Source organism: Caloenas nicobarica, chromosome 2 (assembly GCF_036013445.1).
Source record: "Caloenas nicobarica isolate bCalNic1 chromosome 2, bCalNic1.hap1, whole genome shotgun sequence".
Classification (NCBI taxonomy): domain Eukaryota; kingdom Metazoa; phylum Chordata; class Aves; order Columbiformes; family Columbidae; genus Caloenas; species Caloenas nicobarica.
The window spans coordinates 20336943-20356023 of record NC_088246.1 but is presented as its reverse complement, the minus strand read 5'-3'; the positions used below and the strand labels follow the sequence as shown (position 1 = coordinate 20356023).

Below are 19081 nucleotides of genomic sequence, written 5' to 3'. Positions count from 1 at the left end.
TAGAATAGCTGAAAAATGGTAGTTACACAGATTCAGCACTGTAACAATGAATTAGATTGTTGCATCATGTGTTTATTACAGTAATTTATAACAAATCTCTCCAGATTAGATAATTTAATGTACATGCCTGGTGTTGTTGATCTTGTATTATATTCCTTAATTAATCAAAAGACTTCTTGTGGAATGGGGTGAGAATATCCATTGTAATAGTTAGGTGTTATTACCTAGTCATGAACTGACTTAAGCTTTCCAATACATGTTGATTCTAAAACAACAGAATATACAAATTAGTTTAGACTGTGTTCTCAGTATAAATACATATATTTACATTAGCATATACATTTTTATATAAATAAGGAACATGTCTGTGTATATACAGACAAGTAAGTTAAGAGAATTTTGCCAAGGGAAATGCTTAACTATTAGGAAATTCCAGAGCTTTTGATTATATATTAAGCAGTCCCCTTATGCATATGTGTTGCGGTAATTACAAGTTTTAATGCCTTCTTAGTGAATATGCAAAAGCCTTGCCTTTGTACAATTTGCAGTAGGGCATAGTTGTGTTGAGGCTGTCTTTAGGCAGAATATTTGGGAGGCTAAACTTCTTAAATACGATGCTTCTGCAGAGTGTTTTGTCAGTGTATATATAGCCTCATGCTCAAATCTCACAATTGCAGAGCTTCCTTCAGCGGATGGAAGCTGTGTCACGTGCCAAAGAGCAGACAGCTTTTGCTTGGCGGTAGAGTTTTTCAAAAACAAGCCCCCCAAAAAAGGGGAGAGGGGGTGGGAGAACAAGCAAAATCACTGCTGCAATTCCAGAGTTGACAGAAGGAAAAATTTCGTCTGAAATACCTAGCATGGAAAAAATTTAGAAAACTTACCCATTCAGTTAATTTCAGTAGTCAGCAAATTTCACCCTTAGTTTGTGCGACAAGAAAGATCACACATATGTTGACATTTCGAAAATGTGCAGGTAGCTTCCCACCTTGCTCAGTTAAATAAATAGCTCTGATTACTTAAAATATGGTTTATAGTGAATAAAAAATTAACTTCAAAAATCTGCTATCTGAAAACTTTGAAACTCTGAATGTTACCTGCTTTATCTAATAAAATTATTTTTCTGTAAGTTCTGACTCTCTTCCTTTTGAAGCTCCGAAAGAACTGTGTAATTTTCAAATAGTTGCTTAAAATAAAAACACACAGGAACAATTGTTTGCTGTTCATGATGCAGCTGATTGCAGCTCTTTGGAGAAGACGTGTGACTCATGAGGTGTATGGTCATTTCAAATTCATATTGTTATATCTTTGTACCCCCGTATAACCACAGTGATTGATGCTTAAGCCATCATATTTAAAGTTTTAATATATATCAGAAATATAAATATACCTGGTATATATGAGCTATTTCCATTTTGCAAAGGAATTGCTGCTTTTCTTGAGGTAGCACTTAAACTTTTTTTACCCCATATTTAATGTTAGATTTAAAAATGTGTTATGTAGCACCTGCATTGAAATACACATGTATTCCTGTATCTAAATTCAGTATTTCTTACAATTAATACTGTAAGAGTATGAGTAACTCTATCCCAAACTTAAACAAAAAACAGTTGTGAAAGTAAACAATGTGTGAAACGAGGGATTCCCACCTCAGTGACAGCATCGGGCCTGTGCACACAGCACATTTATAATCCTGTTGGAAACTCTGATCAAATACTGTTTGGAATAAAGATTCAACCCTGGTAGGCAGGAACTGTATCGTGTCTAATGGATGAGGCAGGGGTTCAGCTGGAATGAGGATGGATTGACTAATGTCACAATACAGGGAAAATCTAGATTTTTTTTTTTTTCCCTTTCTGTACAGGCTTCCAGAGAAGAATTGCTGAGGTTATACAGTCATGTATTGCTTTGACTCTACCTTTGTGAAATTGATAGGAAACAATCCTAAGCCCAACAAGAATTTTGTTGGTGATTTATAATTCAAATGGTGCAGTCTGTTAGAGTAGAGTTATGTGCCCTTCAAAAGCATGAATGCAGAGAAAGAACTTGCTGGGGGGTGTTGTGTGGTGGTTTTATGTATTTGTTTCCTTCCTGCCCCCCCCCCCCCCTTTTTTTTTTTTTTCATTTAGTAAATTGTTTGTGTGGATTGTGGTACATCTGTTCAGAATGCTTCTGCATAAACCTTCTTATCACTTCAGCACATCGTGTAAACAGCTAGTTTTAAGGCTGTTTTTGCAATGTCTGTGCTGAACTGTTAAATGCTGTTGAGTTGTCATCTCTCGTCAAAAAACACTACCTTGGTTACCCATTCATCAGTGATTTTTGTTTTAACAAGTGTTTTTCTTCTTTCATCCTGTATGCAAAAGACAAATTATTTATAAATACTTACAGAGCACTTAAGTCACCTATTTAAAACCTTTTCTCATAAAAATCGCTTTGCTTGGGTGCCTACAAAATGCTTGACAGTCATTAGGTAGCTCATGTGCTGTGACCACTGCTTTTTATGCTGATCATAATTAACACACTGATTTCCTGAGCCCTACATGTTGTCCTGTACTGGGACTATGGTGCTCTTGTTAGTAAGTTTGCACTACCTGTAGAACAGTACAGCTGTGATCCTGTGATGGCACCAATAGTTATTACTTCCAGTAATAGCTAACCTATAAGAATCTGAATCTGGAGTTGATTAAAAACCAAACAAACCCCAAAAACTTAATCATTCAAAACCAAACAAACCAAAACAAACTCCCCACAAAAATCCCCCAAACCACAAACAAAAAACCACCCACCAACCAGCTTGTAGTGAGATTTGGTGTTGGTCCTAAATGAGGAATGGGACCATACATCCATGAGGCCAGAGTCAGAAATACACTGAGCATCTGGTTTTGCTTGCAGGTTACATTTTACCCATCCAGTGCAAAATAAGCGTACTCACAGGACCTGAGGGTTACCCAGCTTTCTTAGTGGCTCTGCATTGAATATTTAATTTTCTCCTGAATGATAAAAGGCATGTGGCAAAGGCATTATTTTGTGAACTATGTGTGCTCATGAGTGAAAAAGGAAGTGTGCACAGGACAAGCAGAGGATAATTTTAACTTTAATTGTGTCCCTCATGAAATAATATTTTCACGTAGTCCCTCAAAAATCTGGTTTTACATGATTCTTTTTAGAACAGGTTAGGCAGCGGAATTATATATGTATGGCCTTTCTATGTGGAAGTACTATTACTGTGCTGACTTTATTACATTGTTTTTGTTTTCCCAGTTTTCTTTGGGAAAGGTTTGAAGATTTTTTTTTTTTTAAGACAGGTGCTCTATGTATCCATATACAATAGTTTCCTACTGTAGAAGTATGCGTTATATCATTTAATACAGTGCTGTTTGTCAGTTGGCTATTATGTTAGCCTGTATGCAAGAAGAGGTTATATGTTTTCTCAGTATAAATTCTCATGCTGTGAAATAGTACGTCTTTCTTTTATTCAAGTGTTGGCAGTGGTCATCAGGAGTTCTTAATGATTTTAATGAATTAACTTAGTCCTGGAAGTGTAAGATATGTAGGTTCTAAGGGCTGATATGAAGTAAGAAACTTTGACAGCCTTTTACTAACGCATTTCCTTCCATCCTTTTCTTTGAACAACAAATTGCAATATTTTTAACAGATCCCCTGTAAGCAGCTTGCAGATTCGCTATGATCAGTCAGGGAACAGTTGTGGGGAAAATTTGCCGCCAGTAGCAGCCAGCATCGAACAGCTTCTGGAGAGGCAATGGAGTGAAGGACAGCAGTTTTTGTTAGAGCAAGGCACCCCTAGTGACAGTAAGTACTCACGTTCTGTTTATTACTGCGTTTGTTGACGGTGTCGTTCAGAACTGCTATTCAGTGCTTCTCCAAGAATTTGTTGAAAACTTATTTTCTACTGTGAATAGAAATACTACTGTAGTGCATAATTGTAACATAATTCTTAATGCAGTACATGGCTTCACCAGATTACAAAAGAATTCTCTATAATTATCTACATTTTTATGGATGGGGAAATTGTGTCATGCAAGAGGAAGTGACTTGCAGATCCAGCTGCTCGGTTGCAGAGTTTGGAAATGAATTTTAGACTCTTAGATCCACTACTGTAAATAGTATAGCACAGTTCCCCAGTTTGCTTTATATTGTGTGACATAAATTGGCATAATCATTTTTTATTGTTACATTTGTCATTTTTTAAATTCTAAACTGTCTACTTCTTTTGCTGGTTTTAAAAAAAATATTTAGAAATGTTAGGCAGGTGTCCTGCTGGGCTTTCATATCTTTATGATGTTGTGCATTTCTCATTAAATTCTCTAAGCAAGCAAATAATTATTTTCTCAAGTTATGTTCAAGAGAGTGGAATAATACAAGAATGATGAGTAGATCACTTGGATCTCCATATTCAACAATTTATCAGTATCAAAGACAATGATTGAATACATTATTATGATTTTTTGTTTAAACCAGGTTGGGGTTTGTGTTATATTTTATTGAACATATTATTCTTCTCATTGGTAGTGCAAAATGGTACCTAGTTGGTATTTTTATGAATGGTATCCTGACAAAAATGCTAATTGTGAGGAAATTCATGCAGGGATAATCCTTTAAACATGATAGCTGGAGGACAGGTTTAGCTAAGTCTTATTGCATCTCATTTGGGCTCACTGAGGGTTCCTTTGTATGTTCTTGAAGAGGAGGGATAAAAGCTAAATCCTTGGGAAATGACCAGATGTGCCTGCACCAGCAGACTTACGTCTGTAGTAGGCCCAGAGGTCATGTTAAACAAATACAATTTAGAATTTAAAAAAATGGCTATCCCTGTGGCTTTACAGTCACACTCTGGTACTAGTTGGGAAATCCAAGTTCTGAAACCAAATCGGAGTTGGAGAAAACTGCTCGGTAGAGATGAGGCCAGCACAGGAGCTGGTGGCCGCGCCGTGCGGCGGGAGCGGCGCTCGCACAGTGCGCCCTGCTGGGGGACCCGCACATCGCCTGGCTGCGTTTGTCGGCGTGAGTCGCTGCACGGGGCGTTAGAGCAGAAAACCTCCCTTTTTGCAAACTTGCTCGTTTTTTCACAAATGCCTTTGGTTGGCTGTATTGTTAGTTGAATGCATATTTGCCAAACTTTTTCTATTTTGATAACGCTTAACATTTCTAGTACTGCAGCTGAAATAGATTTTTCCCAACTATGCAATTAACCCATGCTACTAAAATAATACTATTTTTATATTCTGGTTTGGGGATAAATTATCACATACTGCTCTTTGCTTAAAATGAATGTCAGCCCTCATGATGCGACTTTATCTGTATTTAAGCCGGGGTAGATATATTGCAAAATTACTATCACATGCTACATACTTTTTTCTGCACATCAAATTCCACAAAATTAGTCCTAAATCTTTCCACTTAAAGTCAAATTTCTGTAATGTATCTTTAAGTAATAATTTTATTTATATTTTCACATGTGACTTAATGCTAGTCTTAAATTGTAATACAGAATTTTTTTAAAAATGATGTTATTTTTTCTTTGAATATAGCCATGGAAGATAACATATGCCTTTTTACCTTAGTTTTAGGAATGCTTAAATCATTACACCAACTTCAGGTTGAAAATAGGCGGTTAGAAGAACAGATAAAGAATCTGACTGCCAAAAAGGAGCGTCTTCAGCTACTCAATGCACAGCTTTCGGTGCCCTTTCCAACGATAACTTCAAATCCCAGCCCTTCTCATCAAGTGCACACCTTTCCTGTACAAGCAGGTAAGCAGAGGAGAGTTTTAAAGTGTCAAAGTAATTAGAACATGTGTTTGTATGAAATGTCGGTTTCGTCCATGTGTGCCGTTGGTGGGAGATGCATATACCTGCAGGATGAATGTAGACTAAGTATTTGTTGGTGTGTTTAAATGTTTAAAAGTTAATTGGAAGATTTATATGAACTGTTACTACTTGTTTCAGTGTAGTTCCTTTTTTACTTCAGTCTGGAGCACATCTGTTTGAATCTATTGACTCACCAATTATTTAGTTGGTATTTTACTATTCAGCAATGATTTTAAGGTTGACTTTACATTTTCGGTGTTTTCCTTTGACATTATTTTGAAATAATTATTCCGAGTCTTGTTACAGAAATGTAACCACTGTGTGTTTTTTGAAATGATTACTTTAGCACCTAGCACTGATTCCTTGAACAGCAGTAAAAGCCCTCATCTGGGAAACAGTTTTTTACCGGACAATTCTCTTCCTGTATTAAATCAGGTAATTTTAATTTGTTTCTTCTAAACTTAAACTTGTTACAAGTTAACTCGTCATAGTCCTTGCATTGTGCTGTTACGTGAAACTTTATGCAGCTGAGGGAGTTTTGTTGTTTGTTTTTACACCAGGAGATAACCTCCAGCGGACAAAGCACCAGCAGTTCATCAGCTCTTTCCACTCCACCACCTGCTGGGCAGAGTCCAGCTCAGCAAGGCTCGGGAGTCACGGGAGTTCAACAGGTCAATGGTGTGACAGTGGGGGCACTCGCTAGTGGTATGCAGACTGTAACCTCCACCATTCCTGCAGTGCCTGGTGTGGGTGGAATAATTGGAGCGCTGCCAGCCAGCCAGCTGGCAATCAATGGGATTGTAGGGGCTTTAAATGGGGTAATTCAGACCCCAGCAACAATATCACAGAACCCTTCTCCTCTCGCTCATGCAACCGTGCCACCCAATGCAACGCATCCGCTGCCAACCACCTTAAATAACAGGTAAGAATTTGCTGGTTTTATGTTTTCCTTGGTAGTGCCTGCTGTTCTTCAGTTTAGCTGTATTTTTAACGGTTGTCTTCAAAAGGTACTGTTTCTTCCATGGCCTGTAATTGTCAAACTCGGTTCTGCTTCCGATCTGAGAATGAAAGTAAGAAGGCATTTAATGGAAGCATGAATAGTCAAGTTAAAGAAAATATGTTTTCTGTTTAGCTTTTGGGAATCCTAGTGTCCATTTTTTCCTGGTTTTTAATCAAGTCACATTTCCAAATGAATGTAATTATGTAAATGTGCTTCAGCTCTTTTTTTAAGTTCAGAAAACAATATTCTTTGTCCTGCCAATAGTTCTTCCAGGATTAAAGTAGCACTGGAAAAGCTACCATTTGTTGCAGTAAGAAGGGGGAGGGAGGGGGAGAAGGAGAACAGTATACGGCCATGTAATTAAAGATGTAATAGGCATAACTAACCAGAGTAGTAATACAGTTGTGTAGTATTTTCAGTTCTCTGCGTCTGACTCCAAAGATGACAACATTAGTTTTTCAAGTGGTGTGCCTGTGGATTTTTGAATGCCTAAAAAGATCCATGCTTGAGCATTCATAACAGCCCTTCCCCAAAACCTGGTATCCTCAGCAGTGTAAACTGCTGCTGCTTGAGCTGCCAGGCAAATGGGTAACGACGGGAGACGGTGGCTTTCCGGGAAGGGGAATGGACTGCTCGGTGTGGAAGGGTTTTGGGATAGAGCAGAGCCTGGGCTCACTCCTGCCCCCTCCCCTTCCCCCCACCCCTTGTAGTGTCCTTCTCTTAGGAAGGAGAACTACGGTTCTGTGTGGAAAGAAATGCCTGCAAATAGGGAGTTCATTACTTGTCTTTAAGTGGAGTTTATTTTTGGAGATTATGGTGGATTACCCACCAAAAAAGGCGTATGTGATTGGAATGGTGCAAGGGATCCCTAGTTTTGTAGCTTCTTTTTCCATGTTTTTTTTCCTCACTGTTGGTTTGGCAGCTCCTGAATATTCATGTACTGTATTATTGTGTGGTATTGCTTCAATAGGCTCATGAAACCTGATAACTTGCAAGTTTATCCTCTTGTTTTGATGTACTATTATATTTTTACTGAGGAGGTTATATTTTTCATAGTTTATATAATATCTGAACATAACATTTAAGCGTTTAAACAAAAGACATTTTGTTAATGAAAAGTTATCTTCTTTCCTGAGTGTCAGAGGTGTGCAGAAAACACTCTCCCCAAAAGTGTGAGGAGGAGTGAGAAATACTGGACAAAATCAATAATATTAACCAGTTGTATAATGCTTTCCACTTCCACATAATGCCAAAATATACTGGTCATGTTGCTGTTTTCTCATGTTTTTGTTAATACACAGATTATTTCTTTCTGACTCTTTATATTGCAGAAGTTCTTTTGTCTCTTTTTCAATATCCATCTTAACTACTGTAACTGCGTAGCCTAGTAGTAGACAACTCCAGTTAGTGTAGAATATTGCAATTAGTATCCTGTTCATTAGCTCTCATTCTAACTTCTAGCATAGTCTGGAATACTCCAGTGATTCCCTATTTTCTGCTACAACACTCTTATGATGTGCAACTCTGCCAGCATTTCCATTTCTCTATTTCTATTCCTGCATGATCTCTTTCTGCACTGCTCCCTCAATAATACTAATTTAAAATTAATGTTTATATTAAATTTAAAAGTGCACTTTTCACACAATTCTCTGCTTTATTGAGCTCATCCAGATGATTCGGTGGGTCCCCTTCCATTTGAGGTATTTCAAAATTGCCCCCATTTTCTCTGAGTTTTCAGTTCTTATGGTTGCATATTTAGAGGAAAAAGAATTCAGGCTGAGCAAGCACTAATGCTAATTAGCGCTAACATGATTTTGGTAATGACGTGTACATTCCTCATTCCTGTTTCTTCCATTACAAACGCCGCTCTGAAAAATATGAAAATATTTTTCTGTTACTGGAAGTAAGTTGTGAAGAGGCTCTGGAATGACTTTGAAGAAAAAGGAAAAAAAGAAAAAGCAAAACCATAAAAGTATTTTCCACTGGTTGAGCTTTTTGGTTCTGAAACTGAGACACCGTTTGTTCCTGCCGCTCTTGAATTCAGCGCTGTTTCGGTGGCAACTAGTTGACTATGTCTTTAATGTTAAATTCCTCTTGGTATCACTGCTCTTTGAACTGCGTCAGGGGAGGGTTAAGCGGTAACAAGCACGGGCAGGCGTGCGGGTTTGTCACTGTGCTGCTGCGAGTGCTGCGGGCCTGGCTGGATTGCACAGCGGTGATCGAGCTGGGAGGTGGTTTAAATCAGTATTCGCGGGATGATGGAAAGCCACATGAGAACTCAGCCCGGCTTTCTAACTTCGGTGTATTGTTCTGTAATTGAAAGACTTCTCAGATGTCCCTGTAAGTTGCTGCTTACAGTAACTTCCCAAGCTTTAGAATCTGTTTAGAGAGTTTCATGTGAAAAATAGTGAGATTATTCACCAACACATGAAGACTTCTTAATGCATATTGTCCTTATTCACCTGAACTCTTTAACTGTGGAGCATAGAGAGGTGAGAAAACACTGATTTGCACACCGCTGTTTGAGAGTTTCAAATGGTAGGTAAAAGAGGCTACATTCATTCGGCAGAGAAAAATACTCAATCCTTTTCTGGGAAAAAGATGGCTTAATACAGATGGCTAGCAACTAGGAGATGAAGTGATTTGAGGAAAAAGATAGGATTGTTTCTTTACATTCTCGCAAACAGAGAAGACTGTGGGATGGAGAGTTTCAGGCTGATCATATACCTTTTAATGAGAAGCTAAAAAGGATTAAATTCACATTCCAAGCTGATCTGGTTTAGAGAAAGTTCTGTGGTGAAATCCAGTGAACTGCCTCTTCTGGGAAGCTTGGGAGCTGCGGCGTTTTGTCTTCTGCAGTTGGGTTTTGTTTCTAGACACTTAGATCTCAGCTGCGGGCTGAGGGTATTTTCTTTCAAGGGCCAATGCAGAGCAACAGAGGAAGGCAGAGCAGATAAAGGGAGAACAAGAGCAGAAAAAAGAAATGCAAAGGTAAAACATGATATAGGAAAAAAAGAAAGAATGGCATAAAAGAATGAAAAAGGAAAAAAAAAGGCAAACAGTGGAAAAGATTCATTCCAGTGTAGAAGAATACAGAAAAAGTGAGGTAAAAAGAGAAGAAGGAAATAATGGTAATATTATTCAAACTGAAGGTACTTATTTTCTACAGTTGTTACAAGTACTTTTGATACAATTGAATTTAAAGATGTTTGAAGGAATTACAATTAATTGATGAGTGTCATAGTTTGAAAGTCTAATACATGAATAGTTCTAGCTTCTGTTAGGCCTCAGTTTTGGTCTTGTAGCTCAGGAGGAAAATATAGGAGTTTCCTTGGATGGTGAAGTGTCATCTCTGCTTTCATCAACAATCAAATGAACATTGCTAGCAGTTCTTGGGGAACAAATAGAATGGTGTTACCTATTTTGTGTTCTGTCACATTAAATCCCTGGCATGTGTGCACCTGTAATATTAGGTGCAGTTCTGATTATGTAGTTTCAGAAAAGGATATAATACAAGGGAAAAGGCAGTACAGCAAGAATAATTAGAGGCAAAATGGCTTGCAAAGGACAAGGTCAGTAGATTTGACTCCTAGGCTAGTGAAAAAGACCATTGGCAAAAAGGTTTGACAACCAGGAGAGTGGTGGAAGTGATAGTAATGAATGCTGTGAAGTAGGTGATGGGAAATCATAGAATCATTTAGGTTGGAAAAGACCTTTAAGGTCATCAAGTTCAACCTTAAACCTAACACTGCTAAGTCCCACTAAACCATGTCCTTAAGTGCCACATCTACATGTCTTTTAAACATCTCCAGGGATGGTGAATCAACCACTTCCCTGGGCAGCCTGTTCCAATGCCTGACAAGGCTTTCAGTCAAGATGTTTTTCCTCATGTCCAATCTAAACCTCCCCTGGCACAACTTGAGGCCATTTCCTCTCATCCTATCACTTGCTACTTGGGAGAAGAGACCAACACCCTCCATGCTACAACCTCCTTTCAGGTAGTGATAAGAGAGTGATAAGGTCTCCCCTCAGCCTCCTTTTCTCCAGGCTGAACAGCCCCAGTTCCCTCAACCGCTCCTCATCAGACTTGTGCTCCAGGCCACTCATCAGCTTCATCGCCCTTCTCTGCACTCCCTCCAGCACCTCAATGTTGTTCTTGTAGTGAGAGGCCCAAAACTGAACGCAGGTTTCAAGGTGGGGCCTCACCAGCGCTGAATACAGGGGGACAATTGCTTCCCTAGTCCTGCTGGCCACACTGTCTCTGATACAAACCAGGATGCTGTTGGCCTTCTTGGCTGCCCGGGCACACTGCTGGCTCATGTTTAGCTGACTGTTGACCAACACCTCCAGGTCCTTTTCCTCTGGGCAGCTTTCCAGCCACTCTTCCCCGGGCCTGTAGCGCTGCCTGGGTTTATTGTGACCCAACTGCAGGACCCGGCACTTGGCCTTGTTAAACCTCAGACATCTGGCCTCAGTCCAATGATCCAGCCAGTCCAGATCCCTCTGTATGGCCTTCCTACCCTCCAGCAGATCAGCACTCCCACCCATCTTGGTGTCATCTGCAAACTTACTGAAGGTGCACTCGATCCCCTCATCCAGATGATCGATAAAAAGATTAAACAGAACTGGGCCCAGTACTGAGCCCTGGGGAACACCACTCGTGACCGGCCGCCAGCTGGATTTGGCTCCGTTCACAACTCTTTGGGCCCAGCCCTCCAGCCAGTTCTTTATCCATGGCAGAGTACACCCATCCCGGCCATGAGCTGCCGGCTTCTCCAGGAGAATGCTGTGGGATACCCTGTCAAAGGCTTTACTGAAGTCCAGGTACACAACATCCACAGCCTTCCCCTCATCCACTAAGCAGGTCACCTTGTCGTAGAAGGATCAGGTTAGTCAAGCAGGACCTGCCTTTCATAAGCCCATGCTGACTGGGCCTGATCACTTGGTTGTCCTGTATGTGCTGCATGACGACACTCAAGATATTCTGCCCCATGATCTTTCCTGGCACCAAGGTCAGACTGACAGGCCTGTAGTTCCCCAGGTCCTCCTTGCAGCCCTTCTTGCAGATAGGTGTCACATTTGCTAACCTCCAGTCACCTGGGTCCTCCGTGGTTAGCCAGGACTACTTGTAGACGATGGAACGTGCCTTGGCGAGCGCCTCTACCAGCTCCCTCAGAACCCTTGGGTGGATCCTGTCTGTCCCCATAGACTTCCCAGAGACATAAATTTCCAATTTCCCCATAGGAAGTAATAAGTACAGCCCAGCATGTGTTTCCTATAGCATGGAGGCCATCCAGTGAAATATGAAACAAAGTGTATGTGTTGCTTGTTCTGTCCCAGCAGCAGAGAATGGTGATGCTGTGGGTATTTTCATACTTCCTGGTTAATACCAAGTAAATGTCAAAGTGATCGCAGGGCTGGGTTACAGTATGCCAGCTGCCGTAGGGAGGCGAGATAAATATTATGTCCTGAAGAGCTACAGTGATTGTAGCCTGTGGATTGGTGGCTGATTTAAAATAGTTTAATTCCTTACTACCAGTCGCAACTAGCAATCTGGTCATCCTGTTGGTCATCCTCTGCACACCTTCGTGCTGGTACTAGCGGTTGTGCGTTCACACAATAACCTCATCTACATTCATAGATAATCTTTCAGTGTGTTTTTTGTTGGCTTAGGTTTCAGCTCAGTTCCCACAAGATGCAGCTCATTGTGCAAGAGCTAGTGCGAGGGGAGGGGACGGGAATGTACCACTGAAAGGGGAATACTTAACCTTTCAATAGCAGGATAAACCTATCGTGTAACTACACCTCAATAGTTCAGTGGGTGTTTTAAACTAGTAAAAGCTAACATTGGTACCGAAAGAGTAAATCCAGCTGTCTTCCTGGTCTCCTGTTCCAAACCCACACTTGCTCATGCTGTTGGTCTTGCAGTGAACTGGCGTAGCTGAAGAAACCCTTTATTTCCAGACCAGTTGTCAGCTGGATCAGTTCCCTGACCCATTTCCTAAATAGCTGCAGAAAATTTTATGTAGGGATGGAAAGAGGGACTGGGAGCTCAGCAGTGGGCAAGTGCAGCGGCGGGTGGGCTCATTCCCTGGCAGCGTCAGCCGGCCCGCTGCACGGCTGCAAGGGTGTGCGGAGGGACAGACAAGGCACAGGCAACAGTGGGATCTGGATGTAGCAAAAGATGAGAATTAGAAGGAAACCAAGGCAAAGTAAATGCTAGTTAACTAAGTGTTAAAGGTTGGCAAGAGCTGTCTTATAAAATCTGGCCTTTCTGTATAAAGTATTTGAAAAAATGTAGAAATGGTAATTATTGTCTGAGTTTAAAATAATATGCACATAGTAGACTTATGTTACAGGCAAGATGTTGCTGTTGCTCAGCATAAATGAGACTGGGGGTGGTGGTGGTAACATCCAGATATGTATCAAACAGTGCAACTGGACAGACAGACTTTAATATTTGACAATATGTAATCATGGTTTAATGGCGGACTTGGCAGTGTTAGGTTAATGGTTGGACTCAATCTTAAAAGTCTTTTCCAACCTAAATGCTTCTATGATTCTGTGATTAAATGCTAAATAGGAATTGCCTGTTTCTATACATCTTTTCTTTGTTTCAATGGAAAGCTGAAGTAAAAAGTTTCCATACTTTCATATAAACTACAGTATTACCCTGTCAAACCCTACAGTGCCTCGGGACTAGGATTACTTCCTGACCAACAGAGACAACTTCTGCTCCATCAACAGCACCAGCAATTTCAGCAATTACTAAGTACCCAGCAACTCACATCAGTAAGTTTTCCAGTTAATTATGATTTATTCCTCAATTGTATTTTAAGGCAGGGATAAATCTGTCAGCCTAATATAAATATTAGAACTGTGTTTAACTTGATATTACAGGTTTTGATAATCTTGGAGTTTTTCAGTTTCTTCACCCTTTTTGGACAATAGTCGTGCTACGTTACAGGATATTATTGGGCTGCATATATTGCTGGAAAAAATTATTCCCTAGTGTCTTCCATCCCTTTTCGTCCCATGTGGACGTGGTGGCTTGTCTCAGCATCAGCCGTGGGCAGCAGAGTTTGGGACCACATATGGAATCTTAACAATATCCAAAGCGATTCCCAGATTCCACTAGGACCCTAGCAAAAGATTTTTGGGTATCATCTTATGAGCTGTCTTTGCTCTGCCTTGCACTATTCCTATAGGCCATTAGGTAACTGCTTTAACTATTTGTATTGCTAGTTCTGTAGTTTTGGTACTTCAACAAACATGATTTGATATTCTTCTCAGGTATGTTTCTTCTGATAGAAGCCTGATGAAGCCAGCAGGCTTAGCTGAACTTCTGCTGAGCTACTGATTGCAGGAAATATTTTAAGCACTTTCTTCCCTTTCCCACAGCCTTGTGGAATGTCATTAGTGTGACCTAAATCAACTGGGATGGGGTGAAGGGTTGCACTGCCTGAACCTTTGGAAAAGCAAGAACCCAGGGAGGAACTATTTTTCAGTAACTAATTCTTGATTTTTTTTTTTTTTTCTTCTCCTTGCTCTCATATTACTCAAGGAACAACATCAGGCCCTTTTGTATCAATTAGTACAGCAACAGCATCACCACCACCAACACCATCAGTCTGAAGTACAGCAGCTGCAGATCACTGGAGGAGCACAGATACCCATAAACAACTTACTTTCAGGCACGCAGGCCTCACCACTTAATCCAGCTGCTACCAACCCATTCCTTACAATTCATGGAGATAACGCAGCTCAGAAGGTGACAGTAAGTATATTTCTCACCTCGTTTTCAATGTAGTACCTCCATGAGGTAACTAAAATACAAGAAGCAAGTTATGTGGCTCTATTCACAACTTAAGGATGGCAGATTTTTGCTTTGTTTTCTTTCTTTAATTTTTCTTCAGCCTTGGGCTGTACTTAATGAGGTTTGGAACTCTGAAGTTGTTGTCACTCACACCTCACCTGTCAGCTGCACAGTTCTGCTTTCCTGGATCAGGGGCCCTTGTTGCCTTCTTGTACTTAAAACTGCAGCCCTGGTCCTCCTCACCTCACCTTCTTCCCCAGCTTTCTGTCCACTATTTTGTAGATCATTCCTTTTGTCACCTTACTTGAAGAGTTTGTCCTGGCCAGGCCTCAGGTGCTGTGGAGCTGCAGAGATTAGTTGGTGACTTGAGAGCTGAGGAGCCCATTGCTGGGAAGGTGAAACAGGATCAGGGGAATGGGCCGCGTGTGTCTTGGTTCTGGCGTGGGAAGATGAGGCTGTACAGGGGGAGGCTGAGCGACTCCCTTGCTCGATAGTGTAATAAAACCTTGCCTAGAGACATAAGGGAACAAGACACGTTTTTCTGGCAAAGATGTTCCATTGTCTTCGGTGTTTGCCCGTAAGTGCCACCTCCAAGACAGGAATTCTTTCTTCAAGGAGTCAGAGAACAGACTTCACTCTCTAAGGGTCATACCCGTAAGAGAAGAGAGGATGAAGGGAAGGAGCATGTGGAACTTGTAAAAACAGAGGGTGAGTAGAGCAGGAAGATGAAGTTCAGAGAAGACAGAGTGGCAGTGGTAGTGAAAAAAGAGAAGCTTGTCTGCAACAGCAGGTGGGAAGAGTTTGGGGCTGGATATTGGTTCCCTCAGTTCCACACGTCCAAAGCCTCCAGCTGCTTTAGAGGCACAGTGGTGGAGGGAGGACTCTGGCAGCTGGGCTTTTGTGGTACTTCTCAAACATCAAGTGAGACACAAAACATAAATGAGGAATTTTCAAGACAGTTTTCCTGGAAACAGTTCCCTTCCATTCAAAAATACGAGCATTTACTTTATTGAGCTTTGCACATGCTTGTTGCCACTTTCCAGTTCAGTCTGTTGCTGTGATGTGACCGGGCTGCAAACAGCAGGACTCTGGTGCGGTCGCGGTCCTTCCCAGTCACCGCTCAGAGCAGAGGCACTCGGGCACAGGGGTTTGCTCAGTGCCTCCCCTGCATTCAGAAATGTTCACAATTTGTTCTAGTATGTTTAAAATCTATTGTGCCTCATTTTCTAAAAATTAGTAGTGAATGGAATTGAGACCCTTTATTTAGTTTGCATCAGAACAAACTATTATATACGTGACCTTATTTTGAATTTTTTGAAATGGCTATTACTAGGTTTGGACAGCATGACCGGGCAGAACTAGTGTAATTTACAAATATGTTGTTACAATTTTTGTCTTTGTTCTTTAACAGTTAGCTGGAAACCATTCCAGGAAACCTCAGAACATCTTCTGAACAACCCCCTTAGAAATAAATTTCTTTTGAAATTGTTTTTATTTTTTCTAAAAAAGCTTACAGTTAGACAGATTGCACTGGATTGTTGAACTATTTTAATCCAAAAAAGAATTTTCAACAAATTCTCTATTAGCCAAAAGTTTGAATGTTTTAATCTCATTTCCAGTTGGAACATGTTTTCAAGCATTGCTGAATGAAGTGAATCAAGTGTGGTTTTTGCTCAGTCTTGTTCAACATTTGCAGGAAATGACTTTGTAGCAATTGATGAAAGAAAGGTAACTGTGATGGGGGCAGAATGGAAACGGTATTTCTGTCCTGGTGGAGAAGGGCAGATTTTGCCTCTCTCCAGCGAGTCAAACGTGGCAGAGTCACCTGGGATTTGTCTTGACCATTGTGCAGTTCTAACGAGAGACCGACAGCAGGAACAGCGAGTTGGGTTTGAACAGGAGTAGAAGCAAAGCTGTTCCGTTACGGGAGCCGTGCTGCCCGTAGTAGGAGTTGCTTCCACGTGGGACTACTCCTGTGATTCTTCCTTCCTTTCTCACTTCTTATTCTATAATACATGATTATTCTTTACAAGGCAAAAGTTACTATTTAGATAGCTCTAGTAAATGTACCTCATTTGCTTTGCATTTGTATGAATTTAATTTTACTTAACTCTGTATTTTATAATCTGATTTTTAGAAGTATTTTCTCTTACACAGAGGCTCAGTGATAAAACTGGACCAGTTGCATCAGAGAAGAGTTGACGTTTGAATGATACTTGAGAACTGCATGTCCTGCTGTTATAGCACTTCCTCTGGCTGCAAACTGCAGTTTGCCTTTCTGCAGATTGAAGAAATGCAACAAGGAACTCTTACTGCACAGCAAAAGGGTGATGATTTTAATAAGGATATTTTTTTGGTAGGCTTTCCTTTGCTTTCTTGTTGCACTAAAATGGATGTACTTTTTAATGTTTCAGACTGTGAAGTAGATAAAACTCTGCAAACCATAATTATGTCAATATGATGGTACTAAGTACAAATTGAACCATAGAAAAACACACAATTGACTCTTCAGTCCTAATCTTATAAATTTAAAGGCTAGAAAAGTGTCTGCAGTCCTGCAGCACTCTGGTTTCAGAGCAGTAGTTTCACAGCCCAACCCAAGCCAGTCTGATCTGCTGCTGCAGTTGCAATGTATCTGTTTAGACTCAGCTTGTCATGGCAGCCTGGACTTGCTTCTTGTCGTTTCTTTTTTACACACCTCTTTTGAAACCTGACTCATAAGGGAATCCACTTCTGGACTTTTTATTCCTTTAAATTCCTGTTGTTATATAGTGGGAGCTTTTCTTGAGTGAGATTTACAGTATGGAATCCAAAGTTTATTAATTTTGGTGTAGGTTTTAGAGTTCTGAGGTTTTTAAAGGAACCGGTTTGGTTCCATGACGAAGTTTTCTTACCAGATGAGGCCACACTGGAAGAAGTACGTGTAGTGTTTGGCCGAAACCAAGTGCCTGTTGCTACCTCCACTTTGTTGAAACGGCTGCAAACAGCGGATGATGCACTAGACTGTCCTTGTTAGCAGAGGGAATATTCTGTGCTGCACCAGCAGCCTTGTTCTGCCTTTACTAGAGGTGTTTATACCACTGTAGATAGCTCAGGCAGATTGTTACCTGGGTCGCTTTTCACTAATAAATTACCAAAAAGGTGAGTTAGTATTTCCCACTAAAATTTACCAGTGGTTGAAACGGGTGAACTTGTGTTACACCACTTCCAACAGCAGCTGATTTCATGGCGTGAGTCTATGCAGTGCGGTGAAGGACAGTTTCAATGGGGGCAATGACCACTAATCAATATTAAGGTGGGAATTATTAGAGGAAAAGACCCAGCTGTAATTAGACCTCCACTGTGTACTTATTTGGAAGAACATGTTAATTCTGCAATATGTTTCTTAGTTAAACATTGCACAGTTCTTACCTCATTTCTGTAAATAAAGTTTTGTGAATCTGTTTTGTATTGTGAAGAATTCACAAGAAAACGTTGATATTTTGATTTGTAATATTTCTAATTAGTAGATTTAATTGAAAAAGTAAAAATAATTTATTTTTATATGTCCTGGGGAATTTTTTTAAAATGTCACAAATCACTTTTGTAGATACTTTACAAAAGTAAACCAGTGGTTTATTTTACTTACTCAACCCACTGGTGGATATTCTGTAACAATTTGTACAAAAGGTAAGATGGAAATGTGCTGTTATTTTCACTAGATGTAAAATTCCAAGTGTATGAAAAGATATGTACAAAGCTTTTGTTAATAAACTTTAATAATGTTTATGGTTGTATACTGCTTGTGTGAACGTGAGTCTTGTAGAAAAATTGAATATTTTTACTAACATTGCATGACAGGCAGGATTTCAATTGCATGTGGCCACTGAAATTTATTACAACAAATTTTTTAAAATGTTTCTCATGTAGATTTTTTGCTTTCGAGTGACACTGATGCAGCTGCAGTACTGTTCAGGACGTTTTTGCGTACTGCGTGTACATGTCCCACTGCAGCCCTGTGCCACGGTCTGACATCAGGGCTTTTTCCCTTCATCCTTCAAAGAGAAATTCCTGTGAGGGTGCAGGAGCAGTGAGCTGCTGCAAAACCGTGTGAGGGCTCTGCAGGCTGGGACGGGTTCTTCATCTGCACAGTGCCTGTGCTGAGGTGATCGAGGCCTTTGGTCATTGCTGGCATTTTTATTGTATTTTCTCTAAAACCAGCTCAGCATTTTTTCCAGGAATTCTGCTTATTGGCCATGGAGGGGGCTGGTAAACACACAGCTGAACTCCTGGTCTTTTATTTCCCAGGCAGCAAGGTGGAACTTGACCCTTCCTGTTCCATGCCTTGAAGATAAAACGTGAGGCTGGTGGTAGTGCAGGTTTGGCAGACAAGGGATGACGCACTATGATTTTTAGCCCCCTGCTTGTCAGGTGCAGCCTGAGGCTGAGTGTCGCTTT

The 19081-nt window shown here is 40.5% G+C and overlaps 1 protein-coding gene across 3 annotated transcripts in view; it reads left to right on the top strand.

The window, feature by feature from the left end:
• MLLT10 (MLLT10 histone lysine methyltransferase DOT1L cofactor) overlaps positions 1-18375 on the top strand; it is a 137122-nt gene extending 118747 nt beyond the window's left edge. For 2 of the 3 annotated variants that reach the window (XM_065629120.1, XM_065629119.1), the window contains exons 15-21: positions 3656-3810; positions 5583-5771; positions 6175-6263; positions 6389-6750; positions 13518-13620; positions 14393-14605; positions 16802-18375. In XM_065629120.1, coding sequence (XP_065485192.1) covers positions 3656-3810; positions 5583-5771; positions 6175-6263; positions 6389-6750; positions 13518-13620; positions 14393-14605; positions 16802-16846 — 1156 coding nt within the window. In that variant the 3' untranslated portion in view covers positions 16847-18375. Of the gene's footprint in view, positions 1-3655; positions 3811-5582; positions 5772-6174; positions 6264-6388; positions 6751-13517; positions 13621-14392; positions 14606-16784 lie in introns of all 3 variants that reach the window. The other variant, XM_065629121.1, reaches the window with a different exon arrangement.
• The last annotated feature ends 706 nt before the right edge of the window (positions 18376-19081 follow it).